The sequence below is a fragment of the Lepus europaeus genome, chromosome 13 (genome assembly GCF_033115175.1).
Source record: "Lepus europaeus isolate LE1 chromosome 13, mLepTim1.pri, whole genome shotgun sequence".
NCBI lineage: Eukaryota > Metazoa > Chordata > Mammalia > Lagomorpha > Leporidae > Lepus > Lepus europaeus.
The window spans coordinates 65,337,237-65,362,100 of record NC_084839.1 but is presented as its reverse complement, the minus strand read 5'-3'; the positions used below and the strand labels follow the sequence as shown (position 1 = coordinate 65,362,100).

Here is a 24,864-nt window from a genome sequence, read left to right as displayed (position 1 = left end):
GCACTGTTGGTGCGAGGGATTTGCAGCTGTGGTGCTGAAATTCCAAGGAAGTGTGATCTAAGCCAATGATATACAGATCCTCCTCAGCTTACAATAAGCCCATCACAAGGGGAAAATGTCACAAGTGGAAAGCTCATTTATACACCTAACCTGCTGAACATCCTAGCTTAGCAATGCTGTACAGCGTAGTGTGTTGGTGGTTTCCCCGTGATCGCTGGGCGCTGCGGCTTCATGCGGCTGCCCAGCTTCACAAGAGAGTGGCCTATTGCACATTACCAGCCCAGGAAGAGATAAAAATTCAAAACCTTGAAGTGTTGTTTCTATTGAATGAGTATCACTTTCACATCATCATAAAGTCAGAAAATCACTGTTGTGAGTTGTAGACCATCTGTATAAAGAAATTAGCTAATGTACAATGCTTAGTTTTACTGTTTTCAGTTGAGTGACTTGTTATTTGCACAGCATTCACAGTGCCATCTTGTTTTTCTTGAATGTCAATATAAAGGTTTTCATAGATATACTAAGGAATAGAGTACTCAATTTTCTTATAAGGCCTTAGGGTTCTTAACTAGGAATTCTCCTGTGGCAGGAGTTTTGAAGCTAAGGATAGAATACTGTTCTGTGCTGCAAGCTTCATGAGTTAGGACCCTACATAAACTTGATGTTTGTGATAATCTGTATGGTCTGGGTTTAAAGCTTGATTTTCAGATGGCAGTTTATGCATATAATTTTCAGATGCATAGTTTATGCATAAACTAGGTTTTTTTTAGCACTTCAAGTATTTAAATATGATAGTTAACAAGCTAACTTAAACCACTTTAAATATCTAATGAAGCAGATCTTCTAATAACAGTTGTCGATATTTTATAAATGTCATTTAATATTAGCTGAAAAATAAAGTCTGGGGCAAGTGTTGTGGTGCTGCAGATTAAGTCACTGCCTGGATTGGAGTGCTTCTTGGAGTCCTAGCTACTCTATTTCCAATTCAGCTTCCTGTTAATGTTCCTGGGTCTCTGCCATGTGGGAGACAAGGATGAAATACCTGGCTCCTGGCTTTGACCTGGCTGTTGTGGCCATTTGGAGCGTGAACCAGTGGATGGAAGACCTGTCTTTCTGTTTCGCTCTCTCTTTCTCTGTCACTCTGCCTTCAAAATAAATAAATAAGTCTTTAAAAAAAAAAAAAAAGTCTAAAATGACAACTCGTCCTTTAAATTTACCACTGCTTAAATCATATGAGGGACTGACCTTATTTATTTAACTGAACATTCCCCACTCCGAGTTGCGTGTTGATTTATGCTCGTTGTAGACTTCTACCCCACTACCCCAAAAAATACCAGGGCAGAAAAGCATCTTCCCTCTATCCTGCCTTTTCCTGAGTAAGTAGATGGGAGCAGCGATTCTCCTCCTGAGTTTTCCATCCTCTACTTCCACATCTATTCCTCTTTGCTGATCTGGGGTTGGACTCTCTTTTTTTTCTAGACACTCATCTACTGGCCTGAATACCTGCAACAGCTAAGGCTGGACTAGGGCTGGTGCCAGGAGTCAGGAATATAATCCAGGTCTTCCTTCTGGGTGGCACAGATTCTACTGCTTGGGTTATCAACTGTTGCCTCCACGGATCTGCTTGGCAGGAAGCTGGAGTCAGTAGCCAGAGACAGGAATTGAACCTGTTGTGTCCGAATTTCCCAATCAATGCACAAGGCACAGTCGCGGATGCAAAAGCAGAGGTTTTTTGTTACCAGCCGGCTGGGACCCCCTACTTGCACACAGCCCTTCAGCAGTGCACAGGCAAAAGGCCCTCTCGTTTGCATAAGAGAGGTTTTTATAGCCTCACACTTACAAGGGTGCAGGTCATCTCCTACATAGGTTACCTTCTTATTCTCTATATGGCAAGGTATTGGGACCTAACATGTTCATTGGTTCATTTAAACGTATAGGCTATATACGTTATGTGGCGGGAAGGCCACACTAAGGGGATGGCATGGGGAGGCACTGGCAGGAAGTGCCACACAAAGGAGATGGCACAGGGAGTCACTGGCGGGAAGCATTGGGCCATAAATTCCAGGGGAGCTGGTGAGGAGCAGAAGGTCATAAATTCCAGGAGAGCTTACTTTCTTTGTTTTCAAGGACCTGGCCTGCCTCCTTCCCATTTCAGAATGAGGCCTGTCATGGCCTTACGGCTGGCAGGTGAGCAAGCCAGAGTGAGAAACCGATATTGAGCAACCTAGGGACTCTATCCCTGTAAACCCAAACACTCTAATGTGGGATGCAGCCTTCCTAACTAATATCTTTACTACTAGACCAAATGCCTGCTTGAGGCTGGTGGTTTAATCAAAGCCAGAGGAAAGCTTGGGCATTCTTTGGTTGCTGAGAACTGGTCTGGAGCTGCTGCCAGTGTACCTTAAATGCAAGTCAGTCTCAGTTTGTGGTGAGGTTTTTCTTTTGATCTACATTTCATAATGAGTCACACACACGGATCTTCTCCATCAGAATTGTAAACCAGTGAAATTGTACTCTTAAGATCTCAGGTGCTGCTGCTGCATCATCAGGTCATTAAAGGGTAAATGCCGTGGTGTCCCTCCCAAAAGTAGGTCTTTTCTGCTTGGACATAGCTCCGCAGAGACAAAATGAACAGCAGTTTGGGCATGAACAAACATCTTGGCAAACTGCAAGTTGCCATCTGCTGATATTAATTATCCAGTTTTGGACCTCTAATGACTTTTGACCTCCTCTTGTCTTGTCAAAGTCCATCTGTGCTGCTAGAACAAAATATTCAAGACTGATTAATTGGGACTGGTTTCATGGTATAGTGGGTTAAGCTACAACCTGCAAATGCCCAGCATATAACATGGGCACCCTTTCCAGTCCTGGCTGCTTCACTTCCAATCCAGCTCCCTGCTAATGGCCTGGGAAAAGCAGAGGAAGAATGCCCAAGTGTTTGGGCCCCTGCACCATGCAAGAGACCTGAAAGAACCACCTGGCTCCTTGGCTTCAACCTGGCCCAGCCTTTGTCATTGTGGCTATCTGGGGAGTGAACCAACAGATGAAAGATTCTCTCTCTCTCCCTCACCCCATTTTCTCTTTCAAATAAATAAATAAATCGTTTTTTAAAAAAAGGTTGAATAATTTTACAGAAGAGAAATTTATTTTCTCAGAGTTCTACAGGCTAGGAAATCTAAACTCAGTGTGCCAGCAGGTTGGGTATGTGGTGAGGGCCCAGTCTGTGTTTCCAGTATGGTGTTTTGAATGCTGTTCCCTCAGGGACTGGACAGGGCACTTACGGTGGAGGTGGCGTGGTGGTGGTGGTGGTGGTGGTGGTGGTGGTGGTGGTGGTGAGAGATACAAGCTCTTTGCCTTTGGGGCAGAAAGGCCTACCTGATTCCCTCTAGCCCTTATATAAGGTTACTGATCACCTCCCAAAGGCCCAATCTCTTACTACTGTTGTACTGGAGATTTAAACTTTAATGTGAATTTTGGAAGGGCCACAAACATTCAGATTGTAACATGAATCTACTGAAATTTTTCTCTTTCTTTCAGATTTTTTGATACTTCTCTTGGAATGAATTAGAACGCAGGCAATACTGCTGACTTTTTTCAAATAGTTAAATGTGGAGACATTTGTCTTTCATTCCTCCTTGTGAACATTTGGAGGACATGATCTGTTTTATTTTGGTTTTAGGGAACTTCTCTCCAGTTCTTCCTATCTCATGACTGTGTAACCGGAAACGAGTTCTTGAAGGGTTGATGATGAGACAGAAAAACAGAGAAGGATAGGCCTGTAAAATATGATCCCTAAAATCACTTTCTGTTTTTGGAAAAACTTGAAATCCAGAGATTCCTTTTTAGCTTTATTATCTCCTCCTTTATCTGTTATCTAAGGCATATGCTCTAAACCTTTTGTCTCATCAAGCTTCTCTCTCATCCTGTACATTTGAAGATGACCTTGATCTGAACTGCTTCAATTTCCTTTTTTTTTTTTTTAAAGCCTTACAGCAATATGCAGTTCCATCCTTGCCTCCTTCTTGTGTGCCAGGAAGAAAATGTCACTCTCAGCCCATCCCTTTAATAGTACCCTTAATCACCACCCTTCTACTTCCAGCACTTGGTTCTGTCCGCTGTCCTCATCCTCTCCTGTATCCTGTCCCCTGGCCTCTTCCATTCACCAGGGCTCAGTGTCCCTTCCTCAATGCTGCTCCTGTCTTAAGCACAGATATTCTGAAGGAGTAATCTGTAGTGATTGGCTCTACTTGCTTAGTTCCTGTTCTTTCCATGTCCAGTTACATTCTCACTTCTATCCCATCCCTTCTCTGGAATTACTGTGACATAAGTCTGGTGACTTCCAATTGACAGTTCCAGGGTCATGCTTCTACCTTTGTTTACCTTTTGTGGGTCTACCATTTCTGAAGCATTAGTTCTTTTTTTCTTTTTTTAAAGAACTCATCATCTTTTTTAAAGACTTATTTATGTTTTTATTTACTTGAAAAGTAGAGTGAGAGAGAGAATCTTCCATCCTCTGGTTCACTCCCTAGTGGCCGCAACAGCTAGGGCCGGGTCAGGCTGAAACCAGGAGCCAGGAGCTTCTTCCGTGTCTCCCACATGGTGCAGAGGCCCAAGGACTTGGGCCATCTTCTACTGCTTTCCAAGGCACATTAGCAGGGGCTGGATCGGAAGTGGAACAGCCGGGTTTTGAACTGGCACCCATATGGGATGCCACTGTCACAGGTGGAGATTTAACCTGGTATGCCACAACACTGGCCCCGCATTAGTTATTCTGAATCCATGACTCAAATGGGGTTTTACTGAGTTCAGGTTTTAGGTGTGTATGCTTAATACCATGAGGCTCCTCTTGTGTTGGTGTATAGTTTCAGATTAAAGGAGACTGTTGATCACTTTGAACAACTGAATCTCCAGTTAAGGTAATGGTAGTTTCTATTCTTATGGTCCAGACTGCCAAGTTAGTATGACGACTCTCAAAGAATCATGTTGTTTTCACTCCCTCCCCCTGACCTTTTAAAATAAAAACAATTTATTAAAACTGGCTTTAAAAAATCTTACTGTGTATTTGTACTGAAGTCATTTTACTTAGCTTGCTCACTTTTACTTTCTCCAAGTTAGTTCTTAATAACCTTGGGTTTTAAACATCCTCATTACAAAGATCTGCTTCTACAGACAATGAAACGATTTCACCAAGGTGTGAGGCAATTTCCACGGCCTCAGCTGGGCACAGCATTTAGGAGGTGCTCAATAAACATGTGTTGGCTGAATGAACTATGTAAGAAACCCTGAGACATCACATGTAGTTCCAACCACAGAGCTGGAAATAGGTCCCATTTTATGTCCTAGTCAGTTGGCTTGAAGGGCTTAATTATGAGCCTTCAAAACTTTGTAAAGCAATTATTCTATTCATGTATTTCCTAAAGGGAGAAAAACAATATGAACCATTTAAAAGTCTGGTTTTATTCACTTTTCCCCTTGTAACCAAGGAAAACATCCATTTTACCTTTCTGAATTAAAAACTCGCATATTTAAATGGTTCATGCTGTCTCCTCTTCTCTGCAGTGTTTTTGGAGATGAGTGTGTTCGCTTCTGGCTTACCTGGAGCACAGATGCAGTGAGCAAGAAGCCTTCTGTGTGCATTTGTTTTTAGAATTTAGGCTCTGAAGAATGCCTGTGGGTTAGTGGAATTTCCAGTGCAGATCTGGCTGAGTCAGTGTCAGAGAGCACTGGAGACCTGTGCTGGACCCTGCCCCTCAATCTTACCTCTCAACACTGTTAGAACCATCTATGTATACTTAAATTTTCTGGGCTGTTGGAACTGACTGGCTAATTCTGTCTCTGTTGGTGTCCATAACTAATGGTGTATTTCTCACCTTGTTCACAGAGGGACCTGTCAGGTCACAAGAACATTGTGGGTTACATTGACTCAAGTATCAACAGCGTGAGTAGTGGTGATGTCTGGGAAGTTCTCATTCTTATGGACTTCTGTAGAGGTATGTACGTGAATCCTACCCATAAGCTCTCACTTGTCTCTTGCTCTGATTATCTGGGGCAGGGGGATCCTTTCACTTAATATGCACTGTACCCTAGGCCGGTGCTGCGGCTCACTAGGCTAATCCTCCGCCTGTGGCACTGGCACACCGGGTTCTAGTCCCGGTTGGGGCGCCGTATTCTGTCCTGGTTGCCCCTCTTCCAGGCCAGCTCTCTGCTATGGCCCGGGAGTGCAGTGGAGGATGGCCCAAGTACTTGGGCCCTGCACCCGCATGGGAGACCAGGAGAAGCGCCTGGCTCCTGCCTTCAGATCAGCGCGGTGCACTGGCCGCAGAGCGCCGGCCGTGGCGGCCATTGGAGGGTGAACCAACAGCAAAGGAAGACCTTTCTCTCTGTCTCTCTCTCTCACTGTCCATTGTGCCTGTCAAAAAAAAAAAAAAAAAATATATATATATATATATATATATATATGCACTGTACCCTAAGTATGTTGTTCTGACTTTACAATGGGGAACTACTAAGAAGCTGGAAGACACAGAGCCTCCTCAGTTGCTGGTGTTCTTATCATGCAAGGAGCAGTGGTACAAATATTTAAAAGTGATAGATGATACAAAACTCCATTCTTAGGTTTAGGAAAGTTTGGTGCTGGTATATAAATAAGAATATATGAAAATGAATGTGATGGGGCCAGCACTATGGCATAGCGGGTAGAGCCGCCGCCTACAGTGCCTGCATCCCATATGGATGCCAGTTCGAGTCCTGGCTGTTCCACTTCTGATCCAGCTCTCTGCTGTGGCCTGGAAAAGCAGTAGAAAATGGCTTAAGTCCTTGGGCCCCTACACCCGCTTGGGAGACCTGGAAGAAGCTCATGGTTCCTGACTTCAGATAGATGCAGCTCCGGGCATTGTGGCCATCTGGAGAGTGAAGCAGCAGATAGAAGCCCTCTCTCTCTCTCTCTCTCTGCCTCTGCCCTTCCCTGTGTAACTCTGATTTTCAAATAAAAAATCTTAAAAAAAAAAAAAAGGAAAAGAAAAAGAAATGAATATGGTCTTTGTGCTGCTTTTTTTTTTTTTTTTAAGTTTTTTTATTTATTTGAAAGGCAGAGTTACAAAGAGGGAGTGGCAAGAGAGGAGAGAGAGATCTTTCATCCTCTGGTTCACTCCCCAAATTGCCACAACGGCCAGAGCTGGGCAGATCTGAAGCCAGGAGCTTCTTCCGGGTCTCCCACATGGGTGCAGGGGCCCAAGCACTTGGGCCATCCTCTGCTGCTTTCCCAGGCCATACTAGAGCTGGACTGGAAGTGAAGCAGTGGGGTCTTGAACTGGTGCTTATACAGGATGCCAGCACTGCAGGCAGTGCTCTGTCGGCTACAGCACAGTGCCAGCCCCTATGATGCTTTCAAACAAATGATGAAGGCATGCAAAAAGACCTACCTCCAAGATGGACTAAAGGAAGAGCTCAACCTCCCTACTCCCTCTTTGTGTATTTCCTTCCCCACTCCTACTGCCATCCTTGTGTTAGGAGGTAAAAAAGAATCCTTTTTGGGTAATGGAAATGACCCCCTCCTTGCTCTAGAGCTATTATTCCTAGGAAGACTCCGTTCAGAGGATGCTGCTGTTAACAGTGGACTTAAGTAGTTGAAAGCATGAAGTTTTAAACAACATTTATCTTGGAAAATCCACAGTTAGCGTGAATTTATTCAGAGGTGACTACATTATATCTAACCATGTTGAGGGGTGTGATTTTTTTTTTTTTTTTTTTTTTTTTTGGCCTAAGAAGCCACCACTTACAAGCATAATGTTTGGTGTCCTTTTGTAATCACCCTTAGTTCCATTAACATTTTCCCTGCCCTTAAAAATACTGTTCACAGGGGCCAGCTCTGTGGCATAGCAGATTATGCCATGGCTTGCTGGGCTGGCATCCTGTATGGGCACCAGTTTGAGTCCTGGCTGCTCCACTTCCAATCCAGCTCCCTGCTAATGCACCTGGGAAAGCAGCAAAACATGGCCCATGTTCTTGGGTTCCTTCACCCATGTGGGAGACCTGCAAGATGCTCTGGGCTCCTGGCTTCAACTTGGAACAGTTCCAAAATGGTTGCAGCCATTTGGGGAGAGAACCATTGGATGGGAGATATCTCTCTCTCTCTCTCTCTCTCTCTCCTCTCTCTCTCTGTAACTCTGCCTTTCAAATAAATTAATTAAAAATAATGATGATGATAGTAATAAAGTACCATTCATAAATGAAAAATGTTGCTAATTCCTAATATACAATTTAACCAGTAATTTCAGCTTTCACCATATTAACTATTAATGTGATTTTATAAAATATGATCAAGTTTGAACTTACAAGTTGTGTCCTTTTGTCCATTCCTTTTTTGGACAGTAAACTGTTCAGAGGCCAAGCAGTAGGCCCTTCCAGGGATCTTGATAATTTTGTAAGTGAGCTCCTCAGTCTTTTGGTCTTGGAGATGAAATGTTGGTGTAGCATTTAGGCAGGCCAAGCAGCAAGTAATGAAGCCCAAGAGACCAAGCTGTTCATTAGCACAAACTATGAAGCTGTCTTTTCCTGTTCTCTGGGTCTGTTGTGCCATCTGATTTTTACTAAAAGATGTGACAGTTTGAGACTTTGTCCTCGTCTCATACACATGAGGACAGGGTGGCCAGGCAACTACAGCAGAACTGCATTGCCATTGCCATTACTAATCTTAACGACATAATGAGGGCAGCTCACATCTGGGTACTTTATAAAATAAAGAAACTGGGTTTGATGCAAAAGAGGAGGCATTGGAGGAAGAAAATAAACCCGAGGCTGGGGTTCAAAGCTCTTCTTTGATAGCCCCTTACTGTCCCGGGTTCAGTGATGAGGCTGAGTGTTAATCAACTCTCCTTTGCTCTGTGCCACTCTCAGGAGGCCAGGTGGTGAACCTGATGAACCAGCGCCTACAAACAGGTTTCACAGAGAATGAAGTGCTCCAGATATTTTGTGATACCTGTGAAGCTGTTGCCCGCCTGCATCAATGCAAAACTCCCATCATCCACCGTGACCTGAAGGTAGGAAGCTGCGCTGTTTCATTAAGCACATACTTAGTGAGTATTTTCTGGATGTGAGAAAAGTTTAAGTATGGTCCCCAATATTAGCCTTACGTTCTGCCCTGGGACAGAAAATACAAAGGAAAAATGTAGTACTGGTGTCAACTTTATTACTTAAATAGCCTCCAGACATCCTTTATAATTGTCACTTGGACCCATGTTATTTTTATTTTTCCTAGTAAATTCCCAAATTTACTTATCCAAGGTCATGGAAGATACTTTGTTAATTTAAATCATTTGTAAACAGTGATGCTTTGTTTTTAAGGTTTGTTTCATAGTTGGAAAAATCCATTAACTGATTACTTTCAAAATCTGTCCTACTAATTACCATTGCTTTGCACTGTGCCTTTCACATTGTAGTCCCTGAACAGTGTGTGTTGAATGGAATTGGCACCTGCTTAAGTTTTAGCTTGGCATTTATTAAACACCAACTATATGCCATGTACTCTACCACATTTCATGTTTTCTGTCTCTGGAGAGAGACATTCTTCATTACCTTTTATGGTTGAGGAAACTAAGGAGCAGAGAAGTTATGTGACTCGTCCAAGGTCATATAACTAGGAAGGAGCAGTACCAGAATTTGAATAATCAGCTCCCCCTTTTCTACATTAGTTTCTTTTCATTATACCTGTGCTTCATAAAACATGCCTCATGGCTGATAACTTCCATCAGCAGCCCTACCCAGCGTGCTTGTTAAATGCAGGCTGCCAGGTTCTGCACTGAAGCTGTTGGGCTAGAATGTAGGTGGTAATGGCAGGAAGTCCCAGGAATTCATATCCTAATAAGCATTCCACATGGTGTTTGTATATCTGAAGTTTGAGGGTCACAGCAGCATACTTGGATTCCTTTTCTTTAACTTTAAAAAAGATTGATATATAATTCACATATTATAAATTTTATCCTTTTAAAGTGCACAGTTTAACAATTTTCAGTATATTTGCAAAGGTTGTGCAACTATCACCGGTATCTGATTCCAGAACGTTTCATCATCCCCCAAAGAAAGCCTGTGTGCATTAACAGTCACACTTCAGTGAATTCACAGCACCGTGAATAGAAGTGAGTGGAACAGGGTCATGGGCCCAGGCCCGGCCTGCTGTGGACCTTGGTGAGCCTGTACGTGGGTCTGCTGGTTCACCTGCAGAACTGAGAAAAGCTCTTCCTGCCCTGCCTACTGCCTGTGTGGTCTTTCTTTCCCATTACAGATAGGAAATAGCTGAAGGCAGTGCCTGTCCTTAAGCTGCTGTGTTCTAAAAATAATCCAAACAGAAGTGCTGTTCTACATTGAAGGTCTCTCTTCAAATACATTCTGTAACCCTTTATTTCCCCCGTTTTTGATTTTTGTCTCTCTGAGGATAAATAAAGATCATTATTGTAGATCGTGGAGTCACAGAGATGGAAAGCCCACCTAAGCCAGCCCACGCCTTTTAGCAATGAGGAAACCTTGGCACGGAAAGGCTCTGACCTGCACAGCTAATCAAGTGATCAAATCTGAACAGTGGCTAAGGTTTTTTGTTTTCAGTCCCATTTTCGGGTTTTCTTCTTTAATTTGTTTTGTTGTCGTCTTTTACCACACCATTTTTCCAAGCATTTAAGAAAGATAAAGAAGGGGTTAAGGTTCAACAAGTATGTTCAGGTTGAAAAAGTCACAGAAGTCTCCATTTTTAACAGAAAATAGATTTTGATCTCATGAAAGTACAACAGGATAAAGACTCTTGTCCCACATTTAGAAATGCAGGCTTGAAAAACCCACATGGATCTAATCTCCCAAGTTTCTCAGTGGCAATAAACTGGTAGAATGTCTAACTGTCCTACCTGTTTGAAATAATATTGAGATGAAGAGATCAGTAGGAAGTGGCTTTCCAGACCTTTTACCTAGAGCTGTAAGCACAGTTTGGAGTGACAACTTTAATTGCCTCTTAAGCTGATAGGTTGGGAAATAAAGTCAGTAACACTGAACTCTCAACTAACAATGATTTGAGGATTGTCAGCAATGGTAATCAGTGTTGGCCTTCATCCTAAGACACTTTGCCAAAAACAAAGTGACTGTGCAAAGGCTCTCAGAAGATGGTGTATGAATATCGAGCTGGCTGTTCACCTTCCAAATTTCATTTACTCTGCACCCACCCAGCCACCTACCTCTTTCCATCAATACTGACCTTACCTTAGCTGCGGCCCTGGTCACCTCTCACATAGACCATTGCACCTGCCCTCATGCTCTTCCCTTGCTGACGTTCCCTCCTCTGTTGCCAAGTTAACTTTCCTAAAAAGGCCGTTTTCATGTGCTGCTGACCTGTTACAAATATTGAAGTGGCTCTCTTCAGCCTGCCCTCTGCCTGCTTTTCTGGCCCTCTCTCTCTCCTCTGCTCCCTTCTCTTTGCCAAGGGGAACTGTCCATACGCCTTAGCTGCATCATGCCCATCAGCCTGAGCCCACATGCCTTGTAACCTCAGACAAGTTAGGCAAATTCTCTAGCCTCACTTTTCTCATATGTTAAGTGGGATGGTAAGGCTCTGTAAGGGTAACCTGAATGCTATGGGCAAAAGTACATGGGGCAGTATCTGGCACTTTGTTAAGTGCTGATGCTTACAAAAGTGCTGTAAGCTTCTGATGCTATTATTATTATTACCTCTGCTACTTCCGTGCTTTGTTCCTGTTACTAGTTTTACTTAACTAAGTCCTTTTCCTTCCTCTATGACCCAACATTAATTCATCTCTTCTTCCCTGTGAGCCCTGGCCCATAATATGTCCCTTCCCAAGTTTCAGCTTCCTCTCCAGTCTCAGCACCAAGCACACTGCTGGTCAGACATGGTGAGCTGCCTCCTTGCCTCGGACACTTCAGGCACCCACTGCCCATCCATCTCTGGGCCTTTGTGCTGGCTCTTCTTTGCTGGGAGGGCTTCCCCCCAGATGGTCTGCAGCTGTTTCTCCTTCACTCTGTTGTATGCTTCCCTCATCAGAGAGAGCTTCCTGACCATGCTGTATAAAATAGCATCCCTCTTCACCTTACATGTGTTTAATCTGCCAAATTTTTTTCATAATTTTTATCACCATTATTATCTTGGACTCTTAATATCCTTGGATTCTAAGCTGCATGAGAAAATCCATCTGGTCTTATTCTCAACATTACCCTTAGAACCTGGAAAAAGCACTTTCATGTAGTAGGAATTCAAATGTGCTTCCTTCATAAAGGAATGCTGACAGCAATCTTCCATTTGTATACGGAAATGTGTAGTTTGCTTTCATGTACATGCTCTTACTTGCTCTCAGCAGCAATGGTGGAAATAGAATCAGCTGCACTTTGCAGAGGAGAAACAAGTCAGAAGAGGCAGGAGGAGTTGGCCAAGGTCAGACATCTCAAGTAGTCCCTGAGGTCGTGTGCTTTCCAATCCAGTGTTGTTGCTACCCACCGTGCTCTGTGTTAAGAGTTTTGTTGGTGGTGGCACCAACAGCTGCCAGTTTCACCATGGAGATTTTTGAAGCCATTACAAGTCACAGGGACAGACGGAGAGCCAGTAGAGAATGTGGCAGTTGCTAAGGTGGCTGCCGCCAAAGCGATTTTGTAATCTCATTTGATCCTCCCAACAGATTTGCAAAGTAGCCAGAGCAGGGATTACTGTTCTTATCAGGCCAACAATGAGCCTCATCTGTGTCCTGTACTTTGTCTACTTAGTCCTCCTTTCCCCCCTAACAGTGACTTTCGGCCCTACAACTACCTTATTTGTGTTCTAAAGTGAATCATCCTTTCCGGTTTCTGGATGGATTTTCCAGCATTGGAAGCATAGAAACTGACACGTACAGTAGGAGAAAGCTGGTTTCATAGGAGGCCTGTAAGGTGCATGAGGTCAGGGAGGAAGATAGTTGCTGAATGACACTGAATAAATGATTTCATCAGCAACATTTGAGGATCACTGGCATGTGCTTCATGCTGGACTAGGTCTTGTGGGGGGATGCACAGGCATAATACAATGTCCTGCCCTCAAAGATTTTTTTACTTGTCTTCATAAATATGTAAGAGGGTTAATGCCGGTGCACAATGAAAGAAAAAGATTGGTATAGTTTTTCCGCAGAGGGCCAGGCAGTAAACATGTTAGACTTGTCAGTCATAGGATCTCTGTTGTACTTGCTCTGTTCTTCTGTCAGATCTCCAAATGCAGCCCTGGACTGTAGAATGAGTAACCCGTGGGCATGACTTGATTCAGCCTGCAGGCCTTTGTGACCCCTTCCTATTGATAGTAGGTTCTGTAGATTTTATAGTGCAGTCATGGAAGGTTTTACTGACTTGAGCAAGGTTTGAAAAGACTAGCTGGGACTTGACTAGTGGAGAGTGACCAGTTGTGTAAAAGGAGAATTAGGAGATAGAGGGAATGTTTAGCAGACATTGAATAAATCAGCCTGGCTACTGTTTAGATACCTGGTTCCTCATTGACTGGATTTCTGAGCATTTCTGAACATAGAGAACTAAGGAAAACCCTGTCCTAAGCATGTGTCTTGTACATTGGGCAAGTATAAAATCATCATCATAGTTGGAGGGTCATGGTGGGAACTACTGTACTTCTTACCTGCTTGCTGCCCTGGCACAGATTCAGTGGCCTGGCCTTTTCTAGGCATGGGTTTACTCCCTATCTTTTAGATAGTGACTCACTCTGAGCCTCAGTTTCTCCATCTGCAAGTCAGGGATGCTAATAATCATATTGTTATCGTGAGGATTTAGTGGGATAATCCATGTGTCAGTGGACTAGCAATCGCATAAATTCAGGAAATAATGGCAGTTATTTCTATAACCTCTAAATTAGATTGAAAAGTTAGTGTTGCTTTGTTAGAATTGTTTTAGATTCTTAAAGTGGCTGTATGCACAAGATAGCTCAACTGTTCCATTTTGTATAACTAGATTAAATTTTTGAGCTTTATAAAAAGCTTTCAAGGGTGGAAATATTTGCCTGATTCAGCCTTATCTCAAGGGAACAAATCTGTTGTAATCATTTTTACTTCATAATTCTGTGATTAAGAATCTTTAATCATAAGAGCCTGTCTGTGTAGGTCAGTGGCCATAGTTTATACTGCCTGTGGGAGTGATAATCCAAGGACACACTTTTGGATTAAAGTGATTCCAGGTTAGTGGTGCCCCGAGTACACCAGCATATCCCCTCTGGAAGAACAAGAGACTTCAAACACAATCTCAAAGACTTCCTACAGGTTATGTCCCAAGGAACATAAGTTAATAGCAAACCTTCTTGCAGCAAAGACTTCAGGTATTGGAATTAACAGATACAGTCTACAAAATGTACTAAATGTATTTTTTTTTTTAAGGAAAGTACATAAGCAGATATAGAAACAAGAAACTCTTATAACTGATTAGCTAGTTTTAAAAGATCCAGCCGCTGTAGTAGTAGTAGTAAGGTCTGGGTATTTGGTGGCTGTTGTTTTGATCCTGACAGAGCCAGTACGGACATGTGCTTCCACCTGCTCCACACATACACACGGTGTTATGTGTCTTTCTGGGTCTTGATTTACTCTAGTCAACAAATTTTTTTTTTTTTTTTTTTTTTTTTGGCAGGCAGAGTGGACAGTGAGAGACAGAGAGAAAGGACTTCCTTTTGCCGTTGGTTCACCCTCCAATGGCCGCTGCGGCCGGCGCACCGTGCTGATCCGATGGCAGGAGCCAGGTGCTTCTCCTGGTCTCCCATGGGGTGCAGGGCCCAAGCACTTGGGCCGTCCTCCACTGCCCTCCCTGGCCACAGCAGAGAGCTGGCCTGGAAGAGGGGCAACCGGGACAGGATCGGTGCCCCGACCGGGACTAGAACCCGGTGTGCCGGCGCCGCTAGGCGGAGGATTAGCCTAGTGAGCCGCGGCGCCGGCCTCAACAAATATTTTCTGTACTAGGCACTATGTCAGGCACGGAGTCGATAAGATTACAAATATAATTAAGAGATGGTGCTTGTCTTTAAGGAGCTTGTAGTCTACTCTTGCCTTTGTTTTCAAAAGATAATTAGTCTTTGGAAGGTTTAATTATTATTATTATTGCCCTGACAAGATTTTTTGGCTGCCATTTTACTGCCCACACATAGCCAGGTCTGTCCCCTAGTATCTTAGTGCAGCTCACCTATGCTAAAAATTAATTAGTACATCTGGAGTACATAGTACCCACTAATTTGGAGTAGTCCTTCAATACCAGGGATTTACTTAGATTTTGGTCTTTATAAACTCCTTAGAGCTCTTAACTCACTATCCAGAGAATTAATTTAGTTTTTTAAAAATTAGGGTAATGCTTTCATAGCAAAACTGTCATTTACCCTCAAGCATTTTGTCACTGAGAAGTATCTAAAATATAAAAAATATTAACCCTGGAAATCTCAGCCACATGGAGTAAAGACTACTATGTGTATTTATAAGGTCCCCAGGAAGTAGTAGACATCATGGAAGAATGAAACATTAAAGGAAAATTGGAAGGAATGACATTTCCCTGAGTGAGGGCCTAAGGGAAGGCTTCAAAAAGGACGTGGCCTTGGGACCAGGATTTGAAGGATAAGAGGGATTTTGGTAGTTGAATAAAGAAGCGGGGGTCGTGTAGAGCATGCTAGACTAGAAGAAGGCAAGAACAAAGATGCGAGGACTGTTTCTGCAGAGGGATAACTGAAAACCTAGGGAAACGGGACTCTGGCTTTCTTCACTGTGGAGTTTCCTCTTTTGCCCTGTCTGTCCCGATTTTGTCCTGTTATTATGCATCTCTTTTTATTCTACTTGGGATGACCCCTGTTGAGATACTTGAAGGAGAATAACTTTCCTGTGCACGCTAATGAGAGTACCAAAAATAAAACTGTTTATGTGACCATAAAACCAAATTTTCACATGCATGACTAAATGATATCTTGGAATGGGTGGTTGGGGAATGTCTTTCAGGTTGAAAATATCCTCTTGCATGATCGAGGCCATTATGTCCTGTGTGACTTTGGAAGTGCCACCAACAAATTCCAGAATCCACAAACCGAGGGAGTCAATGCAGTAGAAGATGAGATTAAGAAGTAAGCTTTTTCTTCTTTTTTGCGGTTTTGTCCATTTTCAGATGAGCAAGTTCACTGTCAGTTTATGGGTGGTGTTAGTCCATTGTCCTTCTCACAGCAGCATGTCCACTGTTGGGTTGTTTGACTCTAAGTGAAGGAAGAGGAGGGTCCTCATAAGATTTGATGGGGGGAGGGGGCAGCATTGTGGCTTAGCATGTAAAGCTGCTGCCTGAAGTGCTGGCTTCCCTTATGAGCGCTGGTTCAAGTCCCAGCAACTCCTCTTCGAATCCAGCTATGCAATGGCCTGGGAAGGCAGTGGAAGATGGCCCAAGCCCTTGGGCCCCTGCAACCATGTTGGAGACCTGGAAGAAGCTCCTGGCTCCTGGCTTCAGATCCGCCCAGCTTCAGCCATTGTGGCCAGTTGGGGAGTGAACCTTTGGATGAAAGATCTCTCTCTCTCTCTCTCTCTCCCTCCCCCTCTCCCTCTTCTTCTCTGTAATTCTGCCTTTTAATACATAAATAAATCTTTTTCTAAAAAAAAAAAAAAGATTTGACCAAGATAGTAAAAGGAAAGATTGTTAGAGCACTTTGTCAATGATCCTGTGGTCACTGCACAAATATATTTTGATTGATGGTGTCACATGTCCCAAAAGATTCTGAGTGGAGCACATATCATAAGTGAACTGTCATGTTTTTAAGTATAATTATGACAACCATTACATTATCAGTCACAGATGTGCCTTTTACTGAACCCTGAATTGCTGTTTGCTTCTTGCTTATAAGGAGTTCACCCACAATCTAGTAAAATGAATGGTGAGTAGGTTATTGAAGTCTCTATAGTGAGTCATCAGCTTCTATGAGAAAACCTTCTTTGGATTTGTGGCTCTCGTAAGAACCTGACGCTCCCTTCCTGTCCACAGTGTTGGATTTTTCACAGGCAACAGCAGTATTACTACTAAGAAATCAGCAGCCTAACCAACACATTTGTACCCTGATCCTTCTCTCCCATCACCCATCACCCAGGCAACAAGCCTGAAGCAGGAAGACTTCAGGTTTCAGCCTTGATGGACACTTAAATCAGTTCCATCTGGGATCTAGAGACTCAAGCAGCACAAATCACATGTTGCTAATACAAAGATGCTCACTTGAGGATGTGCTTATTCTACTCTTATCTTGAGTCAGAAAACCATTTAGAGGAAAATTGTTGTTTTTAGCCCCATTACAGGAGCAAAGATCAGGACTCTTGATCCTGTCTGTTCTCCACTCCAGCCAGGGCCCACTTTCACTGTTTAGTTTCCTAGCCAGAGTTGCATCTCTGTGTTGAGCCACATTTAAAGGGTTTACCATTTAAAAAAATCAGTAAAATATAGCTTCGGGCAACAAGGATTTGTAGAAGATTTTGTCACTTGAGCACCCAAGAAAAGTGGCTTTTAAGGATTTACTTAGTGCATCAGTGTCTTGAGTCCCCACATGTTCTTTTTTCTTTTTTGACAGGCAGAGTTAGAAAGTGAGAGAAAGACAGAGAGAAAGGTCTTCCTTCCATTGGTTCACCCCCGAAATGGCCACTACAGCCGATGCACTGCGCCGATTGGAAGCCAGGAGCCAGGTGCTTCCTCTTGGTCTCCCATGCAGGTGCAGGGCCCAAGGAACTGGGCCATCCCCCACTGCACTCCCGGGCCACAGCAGAGAGCTGGACTGGAAGAGGAGTGACCGGTACAGAATCTGGCGCCCCAACCGGGATTAGAACCCGGGGTGCCAGCACTGCAGGCGGAGGATTAGCCAAGTGAGCCGCGGCGCCAGCCTCCACATGTTCTTACATTAGAAGGTCTTGTGTTAGGGCCATGGTGTATTGATAGAGTTTTACCAAGGACAGAGTTTCTTTTCTTTCTTTTGTTTTCGAGATTTATTTTATTTATTTAAAAGACAGAGTTACAGAAAGGGAGGGAGAGGCAGAGAGAGAATCTTCCATCCACTGGTTCACTCCCCAAATGGCCACCAGGAGCCAGGAGGTTCCTCTGGGTCTCCCACATGGTTTCTGGGGCCAAGCCGTTGGGCCATTCTTTACTGCCTTCCCAGGTGCTTTAGCGGAGAGCTGGATTGGAGGTGAGGCAGCCGAGACTCAAACTGGCACCCATATAGGATGCCAGTGTTTCAGGTAACGGCATTACCTGCTACACCACAATGCTGGCCCTGATAGCTTTTCTTTTTATCTGCACTGGTATTTCATACTTTCCTTTACAGATTACTCCCAGGGAGTTGGATTCTATACTGTATGTGTTTAAAAAAAAAAAAGAAAGAAAGAAAAAACTATTACTGCTGCTTCTGGTTTTTAATTATAGCACTGACATATTTAACAAAACCTGAATCTCTTGATTGTAGATATACAACACTGTCCTATCGAGCACCAGAAATGGTCAACCTGTACAGTGGCAAAATCATCACTACGAAGGCAGACATTTGGGTAGGTGTCAACTAACCTGTCCACACCCCAGATGTCAGCAATCTTGACTATAGGTTCCTAAGTTCAACGCAGACAATGTAGTAGCATGGTAGCACCTGTACCATATCATGATCTGCCTACCCCTTGGGTTCTTGATGTGAAAGGACCAACTACTGCTTCTTGTAGCAAAACAAAGGAAATTGCATCAGAGCTCTGAGAAAATTGTTCAGGTATTTTCTCACATTTTATATTACTAGCTATTAAGAGCAAACTGGCTGAAATACTTGTTCTTTAGGAGAGCCCAATTTGGTGATAATGACAAAAAATGGGAACTCACCTGCTAAGTCATGGACTTGGGCTCTAAATTCAAGTTTCTGATAGATTGAGAGCAAAGAATTTTTACATCTGTTAGTAAATGTGGATGGTGCCGGTATCTATTGTTTGAGCCATTTACAATCACGGTAAATAAACCACTAATAGCAATCTGCTTTCTTTACTTTTTTAGGCTCTTGGATGTTTGTTGTATAAATTATGCTACTTCACTTTGCCATTTGGGGAGAGTCAGGTGGCGATTTGTGATGGAAGCTTCACAATTCCTGATAACTCTCGATATTCTCAAGACATGCACTGCCTAATTAGTAAGTATTCAAGTTTCTAGTTTCATAATTTTTTAAAGATTTTATTTATTTATTTGAAAGTCAAAGTTACACAGAGAGAGGAGAGGCAAAGAGAGAGAGGAGTTTCATAATTTTATTTCTAATCAGTAGGAATGAATGGAGGATAAAGGAATTAAGTTCCAGGAGTAATGGATTGGATATCAAGATAAAGAAAATAGCTGATAATGGTTTGGAGCTCAAAGCTAAGGTGTAGATAGAGTGGTGGGTCTTTTTGCTAGGAATCTAAACTCTGTTTCTTACCTAAGCCAGCTGCCCAGGCAGAGATCCTAATTGTGCTTTGAGTAGTGTTCTGATGCAGTCTGTGTGAAAGCTTTGGTACCAAAGGAATCCAGCTGACTCAGATCAAGTGATAAGAAATCCATCTTTGTAAAACTGGAAGCGACTCAAATAAACATGATTGCACTGCATTAGCTGGAGTGAATGTATCATTAAGACTGTATAACTCCATAGATCCTGGTTTTTCCTCTCATTTAGGTTAATCATTGAATTTTGATGACAAGCATTTAAACTCAGTGCTTTTTTACAACAGGCTTAGATTCTTCCACTCTTTCATATCCATATGTACTAACCTTTATTAACCAGATGGTAGAATAATCTTCACAAAAGCCCTGTACTAAAATGCTGAAGAAACAGAGATTTGATCTTTTTTCCACAATAGTCAAGACATTTAGCATCTAGGTTTTAACTGTTTTAGATTTTTTAAAAAATCATTTATTTATTTTGAAAATCAGAGTTATAGAGAGAGGAGAGAGAGATTTCTCTGTCCAGATGGCTGCAGTGGCCAGAGCTAGGCCAGGCTGAAGCCAGGAGCCAGGAGCCAAGAGCTTCATCTGGGTCTTCCAGTGGGAGATGGGGGCCCAAGCACTTGTGCCATCTTCTGCTTTTCCCAGGTCATTAGCAGGCAGCTGGATTGGAAGTTGAGCAGCTGAGACACAAACTGGTGCCAGTGTGGGATGCTAGCATCACAGACAGCAGCTTTACCCACTATGCCACAACACTGGCCTCATAACTGTTACAGATTTTAAATCCCGAGCATCCCAGTTTGGGTCTTGGGAGGGGATAACAGTAGAAAACAATAGAAGCAGCTGCTGTGGGTGGAGTACTTGACATTTGTTGAGGACCTATTTGTACTTCACTTAATACTTTTTATTTCTATTAAGATTTATTTAAAAGAGAGAGAGAAATCGAGAGAGGGAGAGAGAGGTCCTCTATTTGTTGGTTCACTCCTCAAATGGCCACATTAGTCAGGACTGGCCCAGGCTGAAGCCAGGAGCCTGGAACTTCATCTAGGTTTCCCATATGGTGTCAGGCACACAAGAACTTGGGCCATCTTCTACTGCTTTCTGAATAGGCATGTTAGCAGGGAGCTTACATGGATGCTGATGTCACAGGCAGTGGCTTAACCTTCTGGCTGGCCCTTTATTTAATTCTTAATTTATATATCAAACATAGTTAGTTATCCCTGTTACGCACATGAGGAATCTGAAGCCAAGAAAGTGTAGGTAACTGACCCAAGTTAACATAGAGTCTGTAAGTGACTACTCATTCCTTTGTACCAGTGTTATCTATCAGTTTCTTCCATTCATTAACAAAAAAGAATGAGTATTTAAAGAAATAGGTTATGGCATTTAATGATTGTTGGATTGTTTTCAGAGGTAAAGCATTATGTCTGTTCTAGAGTTGCAGCTAAGTAAATGAGGTTGGAAGACAATGTGAGAAAATGGCCAAATTCGATGTTAGACTGGTAGGATTTTTTTGGGTAATATTTTTTTTTTCCTTTTTAACATTTGTTCAGTAAATTTATAATGGGAAAAACAACTCCTTATGAATTTCTCTACCATTGACATCTTCCCCATGCAGCATTCCAGTTTGTGAACTATTTGAAGATTCCGTTGTTACCTTAAACTCACAAATCTAAAATTCAGTTTATGATCATTGTCCCTCCCTCCCTTTTACTCCCCAATACCAGGTTCCCCTCTCTTCAGTTTCTCTCAGTGGTATCAGCAATCATATCAAACATGAGTCAGCAATATATAAGATTTTCTTTGGATTTGGCTAGCAAGAGGAGAGCAAGAATTAGTTGTTTTTCTTTCTTTTTTTTCCCCTTGAGTTTCTGCTGTTTTCATTTTATTCTGTCCTCATCTCCATCACAATAATATAGACAGACTCGGCCTCATGCCTATACTGGTGGATTGGCCACCAGCTGTTCTCGCTGCAGTCAGTGCAACACACCCCTACCATGAGATCAATTCTTACAAGACCTGACCCTCTCAGTAAAATGTCCTTGTTCAGTAAACTTGAGCAGCTTGCTAGCGATCCCACAGCATGGCATTTAAGATCCTCCCTTCACGTCTGCTTCCATCCCACCCACCCAGCCTCCTCTCCACCCTGTCCCTCTGGCTCTTACAGCAGGGCATTCTCCTGCCTTTTTCCAACTCAGTGCTTTGCTTAGGCTGCCCTCTCGCCTGGAGTGACTTTTTCTCTGCCTTCCCCCTCCCTAGCTAGATTCAGTCCTGCCTCTTTGGAAAGCTCTCCCAAGGCTGCAGCCTCACTGGTCTTTTCTGAACTGAGTGTCTGAACCATTCATTTATTACCCAAGCAGCAAACTACCTTGCATTGTTGTTTATATATGTAGATGTGTGTTTTTGTGTATTCTCAAGGTGTTTTTTTTTTCTCTGATAAGTTTCCCAGAGAGGGCAGAAGCTTCCAGGACCTGGAAATAGTTGTGTGATCTATAGATGGCAGTAAAAGTAGATCTTTATATATTAACTTTTTATTTCTTTTGAACTGGAAATCAGCTAATATCTCCCATGAAAGAATAATATATAAGTTCACGAGGTTTGGATTTTAATTATACTTATCAAGAATGATGACTTGTTTAGCAGGAGAGTATGAACTTCAAGTGTCTTTGTTAAAATGCACATACTTTATCTTCTTGTGGATATCAAATATTTTAAAGAAGTTAAAACTGCCCTTTTTGAGAGTGGAAGAAAGGGCTAATTGTACTGTCTGATTTTTATGAGGAAAGAATTTAAAAACAATAGACTTTGGTAGTCAAGAAAGAAGTTGTTTCCTAGCTAATGTAATAATTATTAGGATATAATGAAATACATTCACATGTTTGTCTTAGGGTATATGTTGGAGCCAGACCCCGACAAAAGGCCAGATATTTACCAGGTCTCCTACTTCTCATTTAAACTACTCAAGAAAGAATGCCCAATTCCAAATGTACAGGTATGTCAATGATGCTTTTTAAGGGAAGTAAACATTATCAAATTGCCATTTTCAGTTCCTGGGGTGTTAATCAGCTATTTAAATGAATACAGATATTCCTTGCTTTATCTCCTGGGGTCACTCAGACTATGCTAACTATGAAGCAGTTGCTATAAAGGGAATCTACTTTTCCCTTGGAATTTAATTATCAAATCAAGGCAATTACACTGAACAAAAAAATGCCCAAGGGAATGAGTTGAACACTGGCTGAAGAGTGTCCAACTTCCTATCTTGTCATCTTTTCACTGAGAGCCACGTGCCTGTTGTGTTTGCTAGAGGTGCTTCTGCAGGCTGCTTTCCTGAAGCAAGCCCTGCCCGTGCCCCCATGCCTGATGCTGTTTGAGCTTCTCCTCTCTGCTCTCTTTCCTTGCAGCAGAGCATTCTTGATTTTGCTTGTTGTTGGCTAATCTATAATCACACTTGTTTTTCCTCTACCCTCTCCACACATAACAGGCCATAAGAATATTTTCTATACCTAGTAATCTTAAAACTGTGCTCTCAGTTTTCAAAATAAAATGCTTGGAAACACCCCTTTTACCACCCTGGTGTATTTTTCATGTCATATTATGATCCAGTTCTCATGAATAGTTTGCTGTAATAGAGCCTCACCTGAAGTTTTCTTACTACTTTCTCCATTAATAAAATTTGATGTCTCAACTGGGACTTAAGGGTGCAGATAAATAGCCTTCCTCTTTCATTCCCACATTTGGAATTATATGCAGAACTCATTCAGTTGGAATTCAGAATATTGGCTTTATTACCAATGTGGTTGAATCGGAGGACGTAGCTTGACCAGTCAGGCTTCCTAACATTAGACCCACTGCCTGAGGTGTAGATGCCTGATCCCCTGAGGGACAGACTCTCCCACAAAACAAAGAAGGCAGAGGTGAGCCAGACAAGCTCACTTTCCTCTCCCAGGATTATCCATCAATTTCCGCTTCTTCCTTAGGAGATGACTGTTAAAGGATGAAGTAGTTTTGTTTTTGTTTTAAGCAGAAATTCCCCTTACCTGGAAACACAAAGGAAATAAGAGAATCCTCCTAAAAAGCCAGTTTAAAATTTTTTTTTTTTAAGATTTATTTTATCCATTTGAAAGAGCTACAGAGAAAGGTAAAGACAGAGAGAGAAGTCCTCCATCCGCTGGTTCACTCCCCAGATGGGCCGATCTGAAGCCAGGAGCCGGGAGCTTCTTCTAGATCTCCCACGCGGGTGCAGGGGCCCAAGCACTTGGGCCATCTTCCACTGCACTCCCAGGCCACAGCAGAGAGCTGGATGGGAAGAGGAGCAGCTGGGACTAGAACCAGCGCCCACATGGGATATGGGCGCTTCAGGCCAGGGCATTAACCCGCTGCGCCACAGTGCCAGCCCCCTCAAATTTTTTTTACATTTATTTCTTTAACTGAAATGCAAGGAGAGAGAGAGAGAGAGAGAGAGAGAGAGAGAGAGAGAGAGAGATAAAGAGAGAGTTAGTTTTCACTTGCTGGTTCACTCCCCAAGTGCTCACAATAGCTAGGACTGGGTGTTAGCCGTCACAAAGCATACCAAACACTGGAGTAAGGGAAAGGGTTTATTGGGGAAAATCCAGCAGACTGGAGGGAAGGGGCGAAGAGGGAGAAGGAGAGTAAGAGAGAAAGAAGAGAGAGGAGAGGAGAGAGGGGAGTGAGAGAAGAGAGAAGCCAAGAGAACAGGCCCTTTTAAAACTTTGCCAGAGGGCAGGCAGGGAAGCAGGAGCAACAATCCCATTAGGATGGGGGTGGAGCTTGACAACAGCGGTTGGGCCACGTGGCCACCTGGCTTTCAGCAATGGTGGCAGGGGCTAGAGCTTAGGATGTAAATCAGGGTGTAGATCGTGCCATAAATAAAACTTCTCCAGTTTCCTAGCGCAGGGTCAGGCCAAAGCCAGGAGTCTAGAACTCAAACTGGATTTCCCACGTGCATGTCAGGGACCCAACCACTTGAGCCACCACCTGGTGCTTCCCAGGGTACTCAGTACAGGAATCTAGGATCTGAAGTAGAATCAGGACCTGAACCCAGGCACTCTGATGGGGGTTGCAGATGTCCCTAGAAGCAATTTAACCTCTGCGTGAAATGCTTACCCTGAAAATCCAGTTTTATATAACTAGTATTGTTTGCCAGGTTTCCCAGTTAATACTAGGGGTATTTTATGGTATAGTATGTGCTTGCTTTTGCAGTCCCACTTTGCCGCTCATAAAGTTAAATAACATGAAATATAATTGGAAGTATTCAGATTGGTAACTAGTGTTTTAAGAGTGTATTTTAGAAGTCTCATGTCATTTTCCTCTCTCAGCAATGGTAAACAGTTGTTTTGTGGGTAGGGACAGCTGGTTGATGCTTCCTCAAGAGGCAGTATTAGATGGTGCAGAATCCAGGCTGGAGGA

General features: G+C 42.9%; 1 protein-coding gene across 8 annotated transcripts in view; it reads left to right on the top strand.

Moving 5' to 3' along the window:
• AAK1 (AP2 associated kinase 1) overlaps window positions 1-24,864 on the top strand; it is a 183,889-nt gene that overhangs the window by 98,709 nt on the left and 60,316 nt on the right. For all 8 annotated transcript variants that reach the window (XM_062209578.1, XM_062209573.1, XM_062209577.1 and 5 more), the window contains exons 4-9: window positions 5,882-5,990; window positions 8,896-9,038; window positions 15,975-16,096; window positions 18,455-18,536; window positions 19,021-19,153; window positions 22,323-22,426. In XM_062209578.1, the coding sequence (XP_062065562.1) occupies window positions 5,882-5,990; window positions 8,896-9,038; window positions 15,975-16,096; window positions 18,455-18,536; window positions 19,021-19,153; window positions 22,323-22,426 (693 nt within the window). The remainder of the gene's footprint in view (window positions 1-5,881; window positions 5,991-8,895; window positions 9,039-15,974; window positions 16,097-18,454; window positions 18,537-19,020; window positions 19,154-22,322; window positions 22,427-24,864) is intronic.